At 45.7% G+C, this 17,555-nt stretch overlaps 1 protein-coding gene and 1 pseudogene across 1 annotated transcript in view; both read left to right on the top strand.

Annotated features, from left to right (window-relative positions):
• LOC144513804 (uncharacterized) overlaps positions 1-7,055 on the top strand; it is a 7,166-nt pseudogene extending 111 nt beyond the window's left edge.
• A 4,877-nt stretch (positions 7,056-11,932) lies between these two features.
• pcf11 (PCF11 cleavage and polyadenylation factor subunit) overlaps positions 11,933-17,555 on the top strand; it is a 34,848-nt gene continuing 29,225 nt past the window's right edge. Inside the window, exon 1 of the mRNA XM_078244979.1 lies at positions 11,933-12,299. Coding sequence (XP_078101105.1) covers positions 12,057-12,299 — 243 coding nt within the window. The 5' untranslated portion in view covers positions 11,933-12,056. The remainder of the gene's footprint in view (positions 12,300-17,555) is intronic.

The raw sequence follows: 17,555 nt of genomic DNA, 5'->3' as shown, positions 1-17,555 counted from the left end.
GAATCTGCTGTTCCCCATGTGAGACAGAAAGCAGCAGCTCTGTGATGAGTCACGCAGGTTTTGTTGTCTTAAACAAGTCTTCATATATAGCACTTCATGGAGATTTGATCTGATTTCATCTGCATCTAAATATTAATAGAGTAATAATTGTAGTCAGGTATCTTTTTTCCTTCAAATATAAACTGGTTACGGTGCGTTCATGTAGCCTCGTGAGAGCGTCCTGATCTCATGAGCTCCAGTTTTCCCACTCGCAGATCAGTCTGGCATCTTGAGACATTGAAAATTTGGAGCCGTTTGCCCAGCGACCGACCAATCAGCGTTGGTTTTGAGGCGGGTTTTGAGGCAGCGAGGCGACTGGGGGCTACGGATGAGATGAGCGTAGCTATCGTGCAAGTTTTATCCAGAATTAGAAAGTATTCCTTCATTGAAGAAGAGCAAAAACGGCTAGGCTACTTGTACAGAAGTCTCTCGTTAGCATCTTGGAGGCTACTTGTACAGAAGTCTCTCGTTAGCATCTTGTAGGGCTACTTGTACAGAAGTCTCTCGTTAGCATCTTGTAGGGCTACTTGTACAGAAGTCTCTCGTTAGCATCTTGTAGGCTACTTGTACAGAAGTCTCTCGTTAGCATCTTGTAGGCTACATTGTACAGAAGTCTCTCGTTAGCATCTTGTAGGCTACTTGTACAGAAGTCTCGTTAGCATCTTGTAGGCTACTTGTACAGAAGTATCTCGTTAGCATCTTGTAGGCTACTTGTACAGAAGTCTCTCGTTAGCAACGTGTAGACTACTTGTCGCAAAATGACGCATGCGCGACTCACATCGGGTAGTGACAACGTAATCACGGGGGCGGTCTGATATTCCCAGGTGGAATGAACGCACCATTAATGCTTCTGATTCTCTCTTGTTTCTGTCATTTTAATCAAATAAACATATATCATAGCAGTTATATCTGTGAGCATTTCTTTATTGTTCTTGTTCCAACTTATTGAAAGCAGATAATGAACTTCAACATCATAGCAGGATGAAGAAACAGAGAATGTTAATCTGTTGTAACATATCATCTCTGTACGATGTCCTCATGAGATTCTCTGGACGTTGTCTGCTTCAGTCTCGCTTTCTAACATGAAGACACAACAGGAGAAAAAGAAATAATTAAAAACTCATCCAAGCAACACAAGGGTTCCAAAACTGAGTCTTCTGCTACGACTGCAGCGATCACAAGCTACTGCTTAAATACTTTGGTCCCTTAGATAAAGAGCAGCCAGACCGCTGCTACCTTCGTGCACTACCACCGCTTCCCTGGCACCACACCTGGGCTCACAGGCCAGCGCTGACCAACAAGAACCAGGTGCTGGTCTCAGAGCCAGAAAGCTGGTGCCGGTTCGGAGTTGGACTCGACTGATAGGCCTCCAAAGAATCGCTATGCTTTTCCCACAGGCTGAAACCGGCCGCACGCCAGGTCTCACGTCATTGATATCGTCTCATTCTTTCCCAGCAGCATTATGCGCGGCGGCGTAAAACACACAACACCATACTCAATGGCGGACCCGTAAAGACGTTTGCTATTGATGTTCATGGCTTTTACGGACCTACATCGGCATCCAAAACTTGTTTCCTCCTCTGACCACTGCTGTTTTTGTTCTGATCGCCTCCATTGTGTTTATCTGCTGTTTCAAAAATGGCGGTCACAAGTTTGTGTTCGTCTTGTTGGTCACGAGTAACCCGACCCCAGCCGCTACGTAGAGGTTTTTACTTCTGGCCCAGCAATGATTTGGTGCTACTTAGAACCACTTTTACTGGTTCGGAGCTGCTGCTTTTGGTGGTCGAAAAACAAAGAAATGATTTGAAACTAGGCTCATGGCTCGAGACCAGCACCAGCTCTGCCTTGGTGGAAAGGGAGTAGCGGAGGAGTAACCAAGACAACTTAATAGTACAAACGAAGGATGTTGACGTTATAATGAATGACAACTATTAACCAGGCCGAAGCCGACTCTACAGAAGCATGGTGCCGGCTGGATGAGAGACAGACTGAGCGGGTTGACAGCCTGAAGGACTCAGGACACTGGCCAGGTGCTTCCAGTTGCACTGCCCATCAGAGATGTCCACATTTTGGTATCGGACATTGTATTGTGTGATCTTCTGCTACTTAACACATCCCTCTAGCCCTCTGACCTGCTGACATATGAACCTGAGTCTGTCACATCATATGATACAACTATAAAGATACAATGATCCTGTTCCCAGCGTTAGCACAACACTTAGCGATGGTTAGCTTGTTACCTGTGATGATATAAGCTAACTGTAACATCTCTTTCACATTAGCGTGTGAGTGACTGACCTATCTGGAGCGTTTGGAGGTCCCTGATGAGGTTATCTTGGTACCACCCTGCCTGTAGCTGTTCTCTGACTGCCTCTGTTTACCAAGTTATTGAAAGTTAAACTAATGACTACAGGAACAGCTCCAGGAGGACTTGGTGTCGCCAGCCTCAATGCATTTTTTTTTATATGTGAGTGTGCGCACATGAGGCATAGCTCATGCGTTACGTTGCACGTTATGGCAAAGGCCAGAGGACATGAGGCTCGTCATACGTTTCCCCAACGTTCCCCCAATTGCATGAAAACATGTTGTTGACCATCACAGGCACAAAAACATGGGGAAATAAGGTTTGAAAAAATACAGAAGTTACCCTTAAAAAAATGTATTCATATGCATCATATTCTGCTTGTACAGGGAAATAAGTGTAACATTAAAATAAGCTGGTTCCCATCTTTTGTTCTTCATACTGACATTTCACCATACATCATGTGAAATGCTATTGATCTGGGTTCACACACACCTTTTGTTGTTGCTGTAGGCTTCTATATAAAGCTCACACAGGTTTACAGACGGCACAGTTCAACAGTAAGCTGCCAGTGTGAGAATGAAGATCTCTGTGGCTTGTACTGCTGCTCGGCGCCATCTCCGCTAATGAAAGTGCTGAATGTAAGAAGACTTTTCCGCCAAGACGTCTACGCTGCGCTGAGAGAGATGACCGCCTCGTTGGTTCAACTGAAGGCGGACATGAGGTTGCAGACTCAAGGTAGTATTTTTCTATGTATTGGAGCAAAGCAGGGCTACAACTACAGATTCATGGTGGAATAATTGGTGGATTATTTTCTGGATGGACGGATTAGCTGTTTGATCTCTAAAATGTTAGAAAATTGTGAAAAATATGGATCAGTGTTTCCAAAATAGTGGGAGATTAATGTAATAGTTGATAACATATGGCGCTTTTCCATCACGTGGTACCTGCTCGCCTCTACTCGCCTTTTTGGTTTTCCATTACTGAAATAAAGTCCCTGGTACCTGCTAACAGGTACTTGTAGTACCACCTGAGTCGAGGTTCCCAGCGAGCTGAGGCGAGCCGAAGGTGACGTGAGCGACAGACGGGCGTCCTGAACAAACCTGCTATGTTTAAACAGTTTATCCAGCTGTGTTTATTTCTGCTGCCTCCAGCTTCATTAGAAACTAAGCGTGTCTTCTGACAACAACACACCTTCCACGTTCTGGGTCCGCGTGAGGTCACGGCAGTTTCCTGCGGCGCCGCTTGTTTTCCAGTCCTCGGAGGCTCCAGGCAGAGCTTTCTCCGTAGCCACGTGCACCACACTGCGTGGCCGGCTCGGCAGCACGCACCAGCACACAAGTATAAACATCAGGCCGCTGCATCGAGCTACGGAGAAAGCCTCGTGGAGCCTCCACAGAACTGGAAAACAAGCTCAAGTGGCCTGATGTTTATGCTCCTGTGAGCTGGTGTTTGCGTCGAGCCGGCGTATAACGACCAGCCACGCTGGCGGTACTAACATCTGCAACGGATAACGGGACGCACAGTGTGGCGAGGCGCGTAGAGTCGAGTCGAGGCGCTGTCAGAGTCGAGAGTGAGTCGAGCAGGTACCATGTAATGGAAAACGCCTTAATCCAGTAATCTTTGCAGCTCTAGGCAATGTCCAAACAAAGTGAAGTTCACAGTTATTTCTCTGGTTTTGCAGAACAAGCAGCACAGCTGAAGACGGAGGTGGACAAGCTGAAGCAGCAACAGCTAGGTATTGTTCTCTGATCATTTCCTAAACACCTGTTCCACTGCGAGGCATAAACAGTGATGGAATGTAACTAAGTACATTTACTCAGTACTGTACTTCAGTCCAAATGTTGAGGTACTTGTACTTTACTTGAATCTTTTCATGCCACTTTCTACTTCTACTCCGCTACATTTCAGAGAGAAATATTGTACTTTTACTCCACTACATTCATCTGTTACAGCTTTAGTTACTAGTTACTTTAGTTACTCCGCTACATTCATCTGTTAGCAGCAACTACTAGTTACTTTAGTTACTCCGCTACATTCATCTGTTACAGCTTTAGTTACTAGTTACTTTAGTTACTAGTTACTTTAGTTACTCCACTACATTCATCTGTTCCAGCTTTAGTTACTAGTTACTTTAGTTACTCCACTCACATTCATCTGTTCCAGCTTTAGTTACTAGTTACTTTAGTTACTCCACTACATTCATCTGTTTCAGCTTTGAGTTATAGTTACTTTAGTTACTCCGCTACATTCATCCGTTCAGCTTTAGTTACTAGTTACTTTAGTTACTCCGCTACATTCATCTGTTCCAGCTTTAGTTACTAGTTACTTTAGTTACTCCACTACATTCATCTGTTACAGCTTTAGTTACTAGTTACCTTAGTTACTAGTTACTTTAGTTACTCCGCTACATTCATCTGTTACAGCTTTGGTTACTAGTTACTTTAATTACTAGTTACTTTAGTTACTCCGCTACATTCATCTGTTACAGCTTTAGTTACTAGTTACTTTAGTTACTCTGCTGCATTCTGTCTCTCTCTCTCTCTCTGTCTGTCTCTCTCTCTCTCTCTCTCTGCTCTGTCTGTCTCTCTCTCTCTCTCTGTCTGTCTCTCTCTCTGTCTCTCTCTCTCTCTGTCTCTCTCTCTGTCTCTCTCTGTCTCTCTCTCTGTCTCTCTCTCTCTCTGTCTTTCTCTGCCTCTCTCTGTCTCTCTCTCTGTCTGTCTCTCTCTCTCTCTCTCTGTCTCTCTCAGATATATATATATGATATATATAATGCGTATATACTATATATAAATATATATATAAATATATATTATATATATATGTAAATATACTTAGTATATATATATATATATATATATCTCTTAGATTATATATATATATAAACTTATTATATATATTCTTATTAATATATATATATCATATATGTGTAGTAATATATATATATATATTGAATAATATATACTAATAATATACATATAAATATACTTATTAATATATGTAATATATGCATAATATATGATATGATATATATATACTAGAAATTATATATATATATATATATATATATATATACTAATAATATATGTATCATGTAAATATATATATATAATAACGTATATATATATATATATAACGTGCTAGCATAATAATATGTAGTATGTGATAAATATATATGTAGACAATCGATATATATATGTGATATATATATGTGTAATATATGCTGATAATATATATGTGTCTCTCTCTCTCTCTCTCTCTCTCTCTGTCTCTCTCTCTCTCTCTCTCTCTGTCTCTGTCTCTCTCTCTCTTTCACTCTCTCTCTCTCTGTCTCTCTCTCACTAGAGCCAGCATATCTCCACCAGACTCCATGTAAATAATCAGGACTTTTAGCGTGTATAGAGCCAGCATATTTCCACCAGACTCCATGTAAATAATCAGGACTTTTTAGCGTGTATAGAGCCAGCATATCTCCACATGTAAATGGGTGAATTAAGGGTTTATTTCAGCCAAACCAGAGTGGTGATTGTTGGAACAGTGGAAAAGATGAACCAAGACGGCTTTTGATAGTTTTATTTAGTTTCTGTCCACTTTGAATGAAGTGTGTTTTACGTTGATAAAAGTCCTGATTATTTACATGGAGTCTGGTGGAAATATGCTGGCTCTATACACGCTAAAAGTCCTGATTATTTACATGGAGTCTGGTGGAGATATGCTGGCTCTATACACGCTAAAAGTCCTGATTATTTACATGGAGTCTGGTGGAGATATGCTAGCTCTATACACGCTAAAAGTCCTGATTATTTACATGGAGTCTGGTGGAGTTTGGTGATGGTGATTTCGGGGCTGTTTCATGTTAAACTAAAAGGATCTTCCTCTTTAACTAAAAGGTCTATCTCTGTAGGGATCCTTTCATAATGTTGTCAGACACTTAGAATAATAATCTGAGTCTGTCAGCAGCAACAACAGAACTTTTAGTGGATGCTGACTGATGTTGAACATTTTGGGTGGCTTGTGGCCCGGAGGTAAAATGGTTGCCCCAGAACCACATTTGGCGGATGGCGGATCAATCCCAGGTCACCCACATGTCAAAGTGGCCCTGTATGTAGCTGTCCACTGCTCCTAATACTTAGGATGGTGTTTTTTTCTTTTCCATTTAAAATGACAAAAACAAACGTCCAACAGGTGTGTTCACTGCCCCCGGTGAGAGGAGCGTACAACTTTGAGTGGACAGTCGGTGCAGAAGGAGACGGCACCGTGCTTCAGGCGCCTGGTTGGTGAAGAACTTGTTACTGGAGGTGGGAGACGTCGTGTTTGTGTGTCTGCCAGCTACCACTTTGGCGTATGATAACTTCAATCACCACACCACCTTCAGTGGGCATCTGCTGTTCCCCATGTGAGACAGAAACAGCAGCTCTGTGATAGGGGAGAGTGGGGACGGTTGCAACGTGTGGCAGTTGCAACATTGCTGATTTCTCCAATCAGGAATGAGCTAGAGTCATGAAACTCCTAATGCACACGCTCAGTAGGCCCCCTCATCCGTCTGGACGTTAACAGCCACATGTCATCGTTCCTTATGGGAGAACTGAAATTCAAGGTGAAAAAGTACCTTTTTTTACGAGCAGATGTTTTGTCATACTGTCTAAACTGTTTAAGTATATATCTTCATCATGATATAGTTTGAATGTACAGTGTCTTAGCTCTTAACAGACTTCAGTACCACGTGTTAAAGCTAATGTGTTAGGCTAGCATCACTAGTTTTAAGATGGCTTTTGGGGGGGGGGACAGTTGCAACTGACTCTCCCCTGGTCACGCAGGGTTCTCTCCCCTAGTCACGCAGGGTTCTCCCCTAGTCACTCCTAGTCACTCCTAGTCACGCAGGGCTCTCTCCCCTAGTCACGCAGGGCTCTCTCCCCTAGTCACTCCCCTAGTCACGCAGGGTTCTCTCTCCTAGTCACGCAGGGTTCTCTCCTAGTCACGCAGGGTTCTCTCCTAGTCACGCAGGGCTCTCCCCTAGTCACGCAGGGTTCTCTCCCCTAGTCACGCAGGGTTCTCTCCCCTAGTCACTCCTAGTCACGCAGGGCTCTCTCCTAGTCACGCAGGGCTCTCTCTCCTAGTCACGCAGGGTTCTCTCCCCTAGTCACGCAGGGTTCTTTCCCCTAGTCACGCAGGGCTCTCTCCCCTAGTCACTCCTTGTCACGCAGGGTTCTCTCCCCTAGTCACGCAGGGCTCTCTCGCAGGGCTCTCTCCCCTAGTCACGCAGGGCTCTCTCCCCTAGTCACGCAGGGTTCTCTCGCAGGGTTCTCTCCCCTAGTCACGCAGGGTTCTCTCCCTTAGTCACGCAGGGCTCTCTCCCTAGTCACTCCTAGTCACGCAGGGCTCTCTCCCCTAGTCACGCAGGGTTCTCTCCCCTAGTCACGCAGGGTTCTCTCCCTAGTCACTCCTAGTCACGCAGGGCTCTCTCCCCTAGTCACGCAGGGTTCTCTCCCCTAGTCACTCCTAGTCACGCAGGGCTCTCTCCCCTAGTCACGCAGGGCTCTCTCCCCTAGTCACGCAGGGTTCTCTCCCCTAGTCACGCAGGGTTCTCTCCCCTAGTCACGCAGGGTTCTCTCTCCTAGTTACGCAGGGCTCTCTCCCCTAGTCACGCAGGGCTCTCTCCCCTAGTCACGCAGGGCTCTCCCCTAGTCACGCAGGGCTCTCTCCCTAGTCACGCAGGGTTCTCTCCCTAGTCACGCAGGGTTCTCTCCCCTAGTCACGCAGGGCTCTCTCCTAGTCACGCAGGGTTCTCTCCCCTAGTCACGCAGGGTTCTCCCCTAGTCACGCAGGGCTCTCTCCCCTAGTCACGCAGGGCTCTCTCCCCTAGTCACGCAGGGCTCTCTCCTCAGTCACGCAGGGCTCTCTCCTAGTCACGCAGGGCTCTCTCCCTAGTCACGCAGGGCTCTCTCCTAGTCACGCAGGGCCCTCTCCCTAGTCACGCAGGGCTCTCTCCTAGTTACGCAGGGCTCTCTCCCCTAGTCACGCAGGGTCTCTCTCCTAGTCACGCAGGGCTCTCTCCCTAGTCACGCAGGGCTCTCTCCCTAGTCACGCAGGGCTCTCTCCCCTAGTCACGCAGGGCTCTCTCCCTAGTCACGCAGGGCTCTCTCCCCTAGTCACGCAGGGCTCTCTCCCCTAGTCACGCAGGGCTCTCTCCCTAGTCACGCAGGGCTCTCTCCTAGTCACGCAGGGGTCTCTCTCCTAGTCACGCAGGGCTCTCTCCCCTAGTCACGCAGGGCTCTCTCCCTAGTCACGCAGGGCTCTCTCCCCTAGTCACGCAGGGCTCTCTCCCCCTAGTCACGCAGGGCTCTCTCCCTAGTCACGCAGGGCTCTCTCCCTAGTTACGCAGGGCTCTCTCCTAGTCACGCAGGGCTCTCTCCCCTAGTCACGCAGGGCTCTCTCCCTAGTCACGCAGGGCTCTCTCCCTAGTCACGCAGGGCTCTCTCTCCTAGTCACGCAGGGCTCTCTCCCAGTCACGCAGGGCTCTCTCCCTAGTCACGCAGGGTTCTCTCTCCTAGTCACGCAGGGCTCTCTCCCTAGTCACGCAGGGCTCTCTCCCTAGTCACGCAGGGCCTCTCCCTAGTCACGCAGGGCTCTCTCCCCTAGTCACGCAGGGCTCTCTCCCTAGTCACGCAGGGCTCTCTCCCTAGTCACGCAGGGCTCTCTCCCCTAGTCACGCAGGGCTCTCTCCCCTAGTCACGCAGGGCTCTCTCCTAGTTACGCAGGGCTCTCTCCCCTAGTCACGCAGGGTTCTCTCCCTAGTCACGCAGGGCTCTCTCCCTAGTCACGCAGGGCCCTCTCTCCTAGTCACGCAGGGCTCTCCCCTAGTCACGCAGGGCTCTCTCCCTAGTCACGCAGGGCTCTCCCCCTAGTCACGCAGGGCTCTCTCCCCTAGTCACGCAGGGCTCTCTCCCTAGTCACGCAGGGTTCTCTCCCCTAGTCACGCAGGGCTCTCTCCCCTAGTCACGCAGGGTTCTCTCCTAGTCACGCAGGGCTCTCTCCCCTAGTCACGCAGGGTTCTCTCCTAGTCACGCAGGGCTCTCTCCCTAGTCACGCAGGGCCTCTCTCCCTAGTCACGCAGGGCTCTCTCCCCCTAGTCACGCAGGGCTCTCTCCCTAGTCACGCAGGGCTCTCTCCCTAGTCACGCAGGGCTCTCTCCCTAGTCACGCAGGGCTCTCTCCCCTAGTCACGCAGGGCTCTCTCCCCTAGTCACGCAGGGCTCTCTCCCCTAGTCACGCAGGGTTCTCTCCCTAGTCACGCAGGGCTCTCTCCCCTAGTCACGCAGGGCTCTCTCCCCTAGTCACGCAGGGCTCTCTCCCCTAGTCACGCAGGGCTCTTCCCTAGTCACGCAGGGCTCTCTCCCCCTAGTCACGCAGGGCTCTCTCCCCTAGTCACGCAGGGCTCTCTCTCCTAGTCACGCAGGGCCCTCTCCCTAGTCACGCAGGGCTCTCTCTCCCTAGTCACGCAGGGCTCTCTCCCTAGTCACGCAGGGCTCTCTCCCTAGTCACGCAGGGCTCTCTCCCTAGTCACGCAGGGCTCTCTCCCTAGTCACGCAGGGCTCTCTCCCTAGTCACGCAGGGCTCTCTCCTAGTCACGCAGGGCTCTCTCCCCTAGTCACGCAGGGCTCTCTCCCTAGTCACGCAGGGCTTCTCCCCTAGTCACGCAGGGCTCTCTCCTAGTCACGCAGGGTCTCTCTCCCTAGTCATGCAGGGCTCTCTCCCTAGTCACGCAGGGCTCTCTCCCCTAGTCACGCAGGGCTCTCTCCCCTAGTCACGCAGGGCTCTCTCCCCTAGTCACGCAGGGTCTCTCTCCTAGTCACGCAGGGCTCTCTCCCTAGTCACGCAGGGCTCTCTCCCCTAGTCACGCAGGGCTCTCTCCCCTAGTCACGCAGGGCTCTCTCCCCTAGTCACGCAGGGCTCTCTCCCTAGTCACGCAGGGCTCTCTCCCTAGTCACGCAGGGTTCTCTCCCTAGTCACGCAGGGGTCTCTCCCTAGTCACGCAGGGCTCTCTCCCCTAGTCACGCAGGGCTCTCTCCTAGTCACGCAGGGCCTCTCCCTAGTCACGCAGGGTTCTCTCCCTAGTCACGCAGGGCTCTCTCCCCTAGTCACGCAGGGCTCTCCCTAGTCACGTAGGGTATATATATATATATATATATATATATATATATGTGTGGCTGTGTGTGTCTCTGTGTGTGTGTGTGTGTGGTTGTGTGTGTCTGTGTGTGTGTGTGTGTATATATATATATATAGTAGTATACACACATAGACACATATATATATGACTATATATATATATATGTATATATATATATGTGTGTTTGTGTGTCTCTGTGTGTGTGTGGTTGTGTGGTTGTGTTTGTGTGTATGTGTCTCTGTGTGTGGTTGTGTGTGTGTCTGTGTGTGTATGTGTCTCTGTGTGTCTGTGTGTGTGTGTGTGTGTGTGTGTGTGTGTGTGTGTCTATAGACAATATAAACTACATTTAGACCCCAAAACTACAGCTTGAGCCGCCATGCCTCGGCCTCGTGTTGCTGTCATGTTGTGAAACTTGTCTGTCGTTATGTAAAAAAATAAACTCACACTGCTTCAATCTGATTGGCTCATTTGTGTGGCTGTTATTTTATTGATCCAATGAAAACCAAAAGCCCGGCCCGGGGCTGTGCTTGCGTCACGTCTGACATTATGCTGCGTTCAAGTGCTCTTCGGATGGGAAGTCGTTTCTTCGAGCTTTAAAAGTTGTAGTGTGGGGAAAGAAAACATGGGTGTGTTGTGTCTTATTTCTCAGAGCGTTTAAACAACACGTTGGCAGGATTTATTTCCAGTTTATCGCTCTATATTTCAGTGATTTTGTTCCTGACGTGTTGCTGCACCGGTACATTCCCTAAAACCACTCAGACTTGTTTTCAGGTTATTGTTTTAAAGGTAATGAAATGGGGAAAATATGTTTTTTGGAGTTTATTTTATTGTTTAGAAAATTACACATTCACAATAAGGAATAGGCGGACTCCAAACCAAACTTTTAAGACATACATAAATATATATATATATATATATATATATATATATATATATATATATAATTTTTTTATTTTAATCAATAACTGCATTAATATGACAACACTATATATATTGTGTGTGTGTGTCTGTGTGTGTGTGTTGGGGGTTGTGTGTGTGTTTGTGTCTGTGTGTGTGTGTTGGGGGTTGGTTGTGTGTGTGTGTGTCTGTGTTCGTGTGTGTGTGTGTGTGTGTGTGTGTGTGTGTGTGTGTCTGTGTTCGTGTGTGTGTGTGAGAGAGAAGATACCTTAAAAATAAGAAGGCAGTTAAGACACATTTTGTTTTAATTGTTTTAATAGTATGTACTACATAGTGTTGATCTACTTGTGTTGTTTAAATAACGTACAAAAACATAAATAAATCGCACACTTTCGAAGTTGTTGTTCCGACTTTAGTGGGGAATTCACATAATCCCATTTGGAAAGCCATTTTTCCGATTATTTCGAAACCACTCGAATGCAGCAAAAATATAACTCATGTGACGTATAAGGTCTGTCAGTTACAACCGCCATTTTCTTGTCGTCGGAAAAGCTGGCGGAGTGATCGACGACAAGGCAAACGGCTGAAAAATACCTTCTAAAAGCGGCCTTATTTCCCCGAATCAGGGCAGAACAGTTAGCTTCATGAGTTCATGGACTGCCTGCTAATCAATGGCTATGGTATACACAAGGCTGGTGTAGGTTTCGCCGGGTCTCTGAGCTCAAAGATGGACGACAAAGCGGCGAGAGAAGATGCCTGCAGAGAGTATCAGTCCTCGCTGGAAGACCTGACATTCAACAGCAAGCCGCACATCAACATGCTGACCATTCTGGCCGAGGAAAACCTCAACTTCGCCAAGGATATCGTCGCAATTATTGAAGCGCAAATAAGCAAGGTTTTTATAAATATAGAATACTTTCAATTTCAGCTGCTTTCTGTCGATGTATGTACAAGATATTAGGGCCTGTTAGCTGTGTTAGCTACGAAGCTAAAACATGGCGGCTAGTGTCGCCGTCGTGTTAACTAAGCACGAGATGTCACCTAGTTACGTTAACATTCCGTTGTTGTTCTGGTTAGCGACGGTAGCATGGCAACGTGTCTGTATTATAAGTGAAAACGTTCTTCTGCTTTTTTCTTTCTTTTTTTTTTTAAATAAAAATAATTTTAGTTTGTTTGAAAACGAGAAGAAATTATTCTTTAACGGGTTTTTTTTTTGTCCAAACTCGCCGAACTTATGCGACATTAACAATGTGTACAACTGAAGTTAAAATCCACCGTAAGATAGCATTAACTTACCGTTAGCGGTTTGAGTAACTGACAAAAAAAACTTTATTTACATTTATTTTTGTGAACAAAAAAAATGTTTGAATCGCCTGAACAGCTGACTCATGTTCGTGTTATTTTTCTTAATTTATGTACCACTTAACTTCTGTTATATAGGTATATTATTTGTCATTGCACTTTTATTTTGTAATTAATAATAATTAATAAAAAGACGCTGTTTTTTTTAGGCAAGGCAACTTTATTTATAGCACATTTCAGCGACAAAATAAACTCGGTTGTGACGCACTTTAACAAGTTACTTTACAATGTAAGAAATTAACAATTACTTCATTTTCTATATATATATATTATTTATATTTATGTATCATTTAAAATACAGACGTAAAAGTATTGTAGTTTTGTGGTAGTTTGTTCCAGATGTAAAATTATAATAATAATAATAATAATAAGAAGAAGAATAATGTAATAGTACGAATAATAAATAATACGAATACTACATAATAATAATAATAATAATAATATAATAATAATAATAGAATAATAATAATAATATGAATAATAATAATAATAATATGAATAATAATTCATAATAAGAATTCATATAATAATAATAATATAATAATAATTTATAATAACATGAATAATTAATAATAATATTAGTAATAAATAATAAGAGTGGAAATAAACCGTTCAGGGCTTTATAAACCAACACAAGTATCCTGAATCCAGTTGTCTCAAATGTAAAATATTTTGTAAAAGTGTAAACTTTTTGTATAAAAAACAAACTTTTTAAACAAAACGGTTAAAACTGAAAAAGGAAAAATAAAGTAAACCTCTTTTTTTTTTTATACGTTTATATCCCATCGTACAGTAATAGGTTTTGGAAATTTGTCATTCAATAATAAAAACCCTTAAAAATCAGACGGTAAAAACCGAGAGTGAGACAACCAGCTGCAGTTATTACTTATTTAGACCTCAAGTATCCGAAGTTACAGAAGAGAAAGTGAGATTTAAACAAATGCGACAAAAAGAAGAGCAAGCGAAGAGTTGAAGTATTTTAACGTCAGTGTTTTTATGCTCAGATTTTGACTTTTTAAGGAAGTTTGTGCCGTTTATTATTTATTTGCTCAGTAACTTCATTTGTATATTTATCAACAACAGCAGAAATGGGAGGTTTACAAACGTCAACACAGAAGACGGAGAACGTAAGGTTAAGACCCGAAAAATTAGCTCTGAGAAAGCTTAGAAAACGTAGTTTTTTTTTGTTTTACGGACGTATTTTTGACTTTTTAAGGAAGGTTGTAAACAGGAAGAAAGACAACAGCGAAATATGTTTAAATCCCGAAAAAAAGCTGTAAAAATCAAGAGATAGCAAAGATTTTAAGGTGTGTTTTTAAGGTTTTTTACGCACAGATTTTGGATTTTTTTTAATCATAATCAGATTAATTGGCCAAGTATACATACATACATACATACATACACAAGGAGTCTGACTTCAGTAGGTGTTAACTCTCTATACATACAACAAATAGACATAGTAGTAGTAGTAGTAGTAAACGTTCAGTAGACAAATAGTAATATACATACACACTGTACTATAGACAACAATATACATATACATATATACATATACAAATAAGTATTGGCAAGAATCTGGCGATATGATTCATATCATGATACATGGTCACGATTCAATATATTGCAGTATATTTTGATATATTGGGATTTTTTTAAAGTGTAATATTAGAAAAACTAATATTTAAAAAAAGACATGATGTTCATAAAAGTCAAAGAAGTTTACTTTAGGTCAACGATTCAGTTCACAGAGAATCAAACTGCCAGTTTGGGATTGTGGTTCCCAGGTTCTTAGTGAGCTAATATTTATATGCTGAAGTAGGCCAAAGGTCAGACATAGCTACGTTGTTAGCTTCTAGCAACAAGTCAGGCGCTGCCAGGGACTGCCAGGCCCTGCCAGGGACTGCCAGGGACTGTCAGGCCCTGCCAGGCGCTGCTAGGGACTGTCAGGCGCTGCCAGGCGCTGCTAGGGACTGCCAGGCGCTGCTAGGGACTGCTAGGGGACTGTCAGGCGCTGCCAGGGGCTGTCAGGGGCTGCCAGGCCCTGCCAGACGCTGCTAGGGGACTGTCAGGCCCTGCAGGCGCTGCCAGGCGCTGCTAGGGACTGCCAGGCGCTGCTAGGGACTGCCAGGCGCTGCTAGGGACTGTCAGGCGCTGCCAGGGACTGTCAGGCGCTGCCAGGGACTGTCAGGCGCTGCCAGGGACTGTCAGGCGCTGCTAGGGACTGTCAGGCGCTGCTAGGGACTGTCAGGCCCTGCCAGGCGCTGCTAGGGACTGTCAGGCCCTGCCAGGCGCTGCTAGGGACTGCCAGGCCCTGCCAGGCGCTGCTAGGGACTGTCAGGCGCTGCCAGGCCCTGCTAGGGACTGTCAGGCCCTGCTAGGGACTGTCAGGCGCTGCTAGGGACTGTCAGGCGCTGCTAGGGACTGTCAGGCGCTGCCAGGCCCTGCTAGGCGCTGCCAGGCCCTGCCAGGCCCTGTTAGACGAGGACACTAGTGGTGTCTCAGCATGGCCATCTAGCGGTAGGGGGATTAAACACAACATAAAACGTGAACCACTGTCTTACATAAATATTTTTGAATGTGTAAAAAAAAAAAAAATCAATATTGCGTTTTTGAAAATCTATACAGTATTGCTAAATAAAATATCGCGATACTCAAGTGTATCAAGTTTTTTTCTTACACCTCCTACAAATAAGACATAATATCAAGACAAGTACACATGGAGTTGGATGTAAAGTGCAGAAAGTAGTGTGCGAGATGATACTGGGACGATGATGTAATGTGTAGAGAAGAGGGTGAGCGGTCGTGGGTAATGAAGCTGGTCCAAAGTTCAGGAGCAACTAAAGCAAGAATCAGCCTTTTATCTTCTAAACTCAAACGTAGACTTTGACTCCTCCTGTTTAAAGCTGCTCGCTAACTTCAACAGAAATAGAAACCCAGCTTCGGCTCTGATTCGGTCTTATTATAGCTCGTGTATGTTTCTGAAGTGTAACACGGCCTTCAAGCTCAACAAAACCTTTTATTTAAACAACAGAACGTCCTAAACGTATATATTACAACGGAGCGTTGAACTCCAGAGTCATCCAGCGATAAGAAGTTACACTTTGACCCTAACGGACAAAGTCAACGGCCCAATCCTAAAGCACGGACTCACGGAGTCACAGGCTTTGGTGTGTGTTCTCGCGAAATCCGTAAGGGCTTAGGGTTGTCCCGATGTCAAAGGGCGTGAGGGTTTGAGGACACACTTACCGAGCCCTTTCCGTAAGTCTGCATCCATGCAGACTTCACCAAAGGGAATTACCCACAGTTCAAAGCGTTGTGACGTTTATTGCGGAGACCGTAGGGAAATCTGGGAATTACAAAAGGTACACGACACGACACACGACCACGGAGCAGACCAGCCTGTCGTCCAGCTCGTACAACAAGAGTCTGAAAACGTGGAATCAGGCCGCCGTCTCCTGGGCCTCGGCCGAGTGGAAAGCTACAAACTTAAAATGAAAATTCCCAAACCGGCAGGTGTCAGCGACATCTTTGTTATTAAACGCCAAGGGAACATGTGATCTGGTGAAGTGCTGTCCCATTTCTACCTATCTGAGCCCATGTGGCCTCACACACTCACTCACTGAGCACCTGAGATCAATTAAGTCTGAGTCTTTAGTCCTCAGGGCTCACTTTGGGATTGGGCCACTGTGTGTTTGTTTATTTAACTGGAACAAACAGACCGTAACAGAAGGATATAGAAACACAAACAAACTGATGACTCAATCGGACTTCTTTTAGAGCAGAAAATAAAGGACGAGTTGGAGAAAGAGCAGACAGACTTCATAATATTATACAAACTATTACAGAGAAACACTAATGGCGCTTTTCCCATCACGTGGTACCTGCTTGACTCTGCTCGCCTTTTTTGGTTTTCCATTACGAAATAAAGTCCCTGGTACCTGCTAACAGGTACTGTGTTTAGTACCACCTCAGTCGAGGTTCCCAGCGAGCTGAGGCGATACCAAAAGGTGACGTGAAAGCGACAGACGGGGGCGTCCTGAACAAACCTGCTATGTTTAAACAGTTTATCCAGCTGTGTTTATTTCTGCTGCCTCCAGCTTCATTAGAAACTAAACGTGTCTTCTGACAACAACAACACACCTTCCACGTTCTGTGTCGCGTGAGGTCACGGCAGTTTCCTGCGGCGCCGCTTGTTTTCCAGTTCTGCGGAGGCTCCAGGCAGAGCTTTCTCCGTAGCCACGTACACACACACGTGGCCGGCTCGACGCACGCACCAGCACACAAGTATAAACATCAGGCCACTTACACAGGCTACGGAGAAAGCTCTGCGTGGAGCCTCCACAGAACTGGAAAACAAGCTCAAGTGGCCTGATGTTTATACTTGTGTGCTGGTGTTTGCGTCGAGCCGGCGTATAACGACCAGCCACGCTGAGGCGGTACTAACATCTGCAACGGAAAACGGACGCACAGTGTGGCGAGGCGAGGCGCGTAGAGGCGAGTCGAGCAGGTGCCATGTAATGGAAAAACGCCATAAATGTGTCTTCTGGCAACAACACACACCTTCCACGTTCTGTGTGTGTGACGCTTCTGTCGCTCCATGCTCCACTCTATTCATACGGGTGACGTCAAGCGACTTCAACGTGCACGCAAAGCATTTCCTGGAAGGCGGCGCTGCATTGGAAAAAAACGCGTCCCGTCAAAAAAGATGCCCGTTGAAAGAGACGCGACTATCCAACAGAAGTAGACGAAAATCTGTTAAACTGACCTTTGTTGATCTGAAATGAAGACA

The sequence above is a fragment of the Sander vitreus genome, unplaced genomic scaffold (assembly GCF_031162955.1).
Source record: "Sander vitreus isolate 19-12246 unplaced genomic scaffold, sanVit1 ctg348_0, whole genome shotgun sequence".
NCBI classification, from domain to species: domain Eukaryota; kingdom Metazoa; phylum Chordata; class Actinopteri; order Perciformes; family Percidae; genus Sander; species Sander vitreus.
The sequence above is the reverse complement of the archived record's forward strand: the minus strand, read 5'-3'. Positions and strand labels throughout refer to the sequence as shown.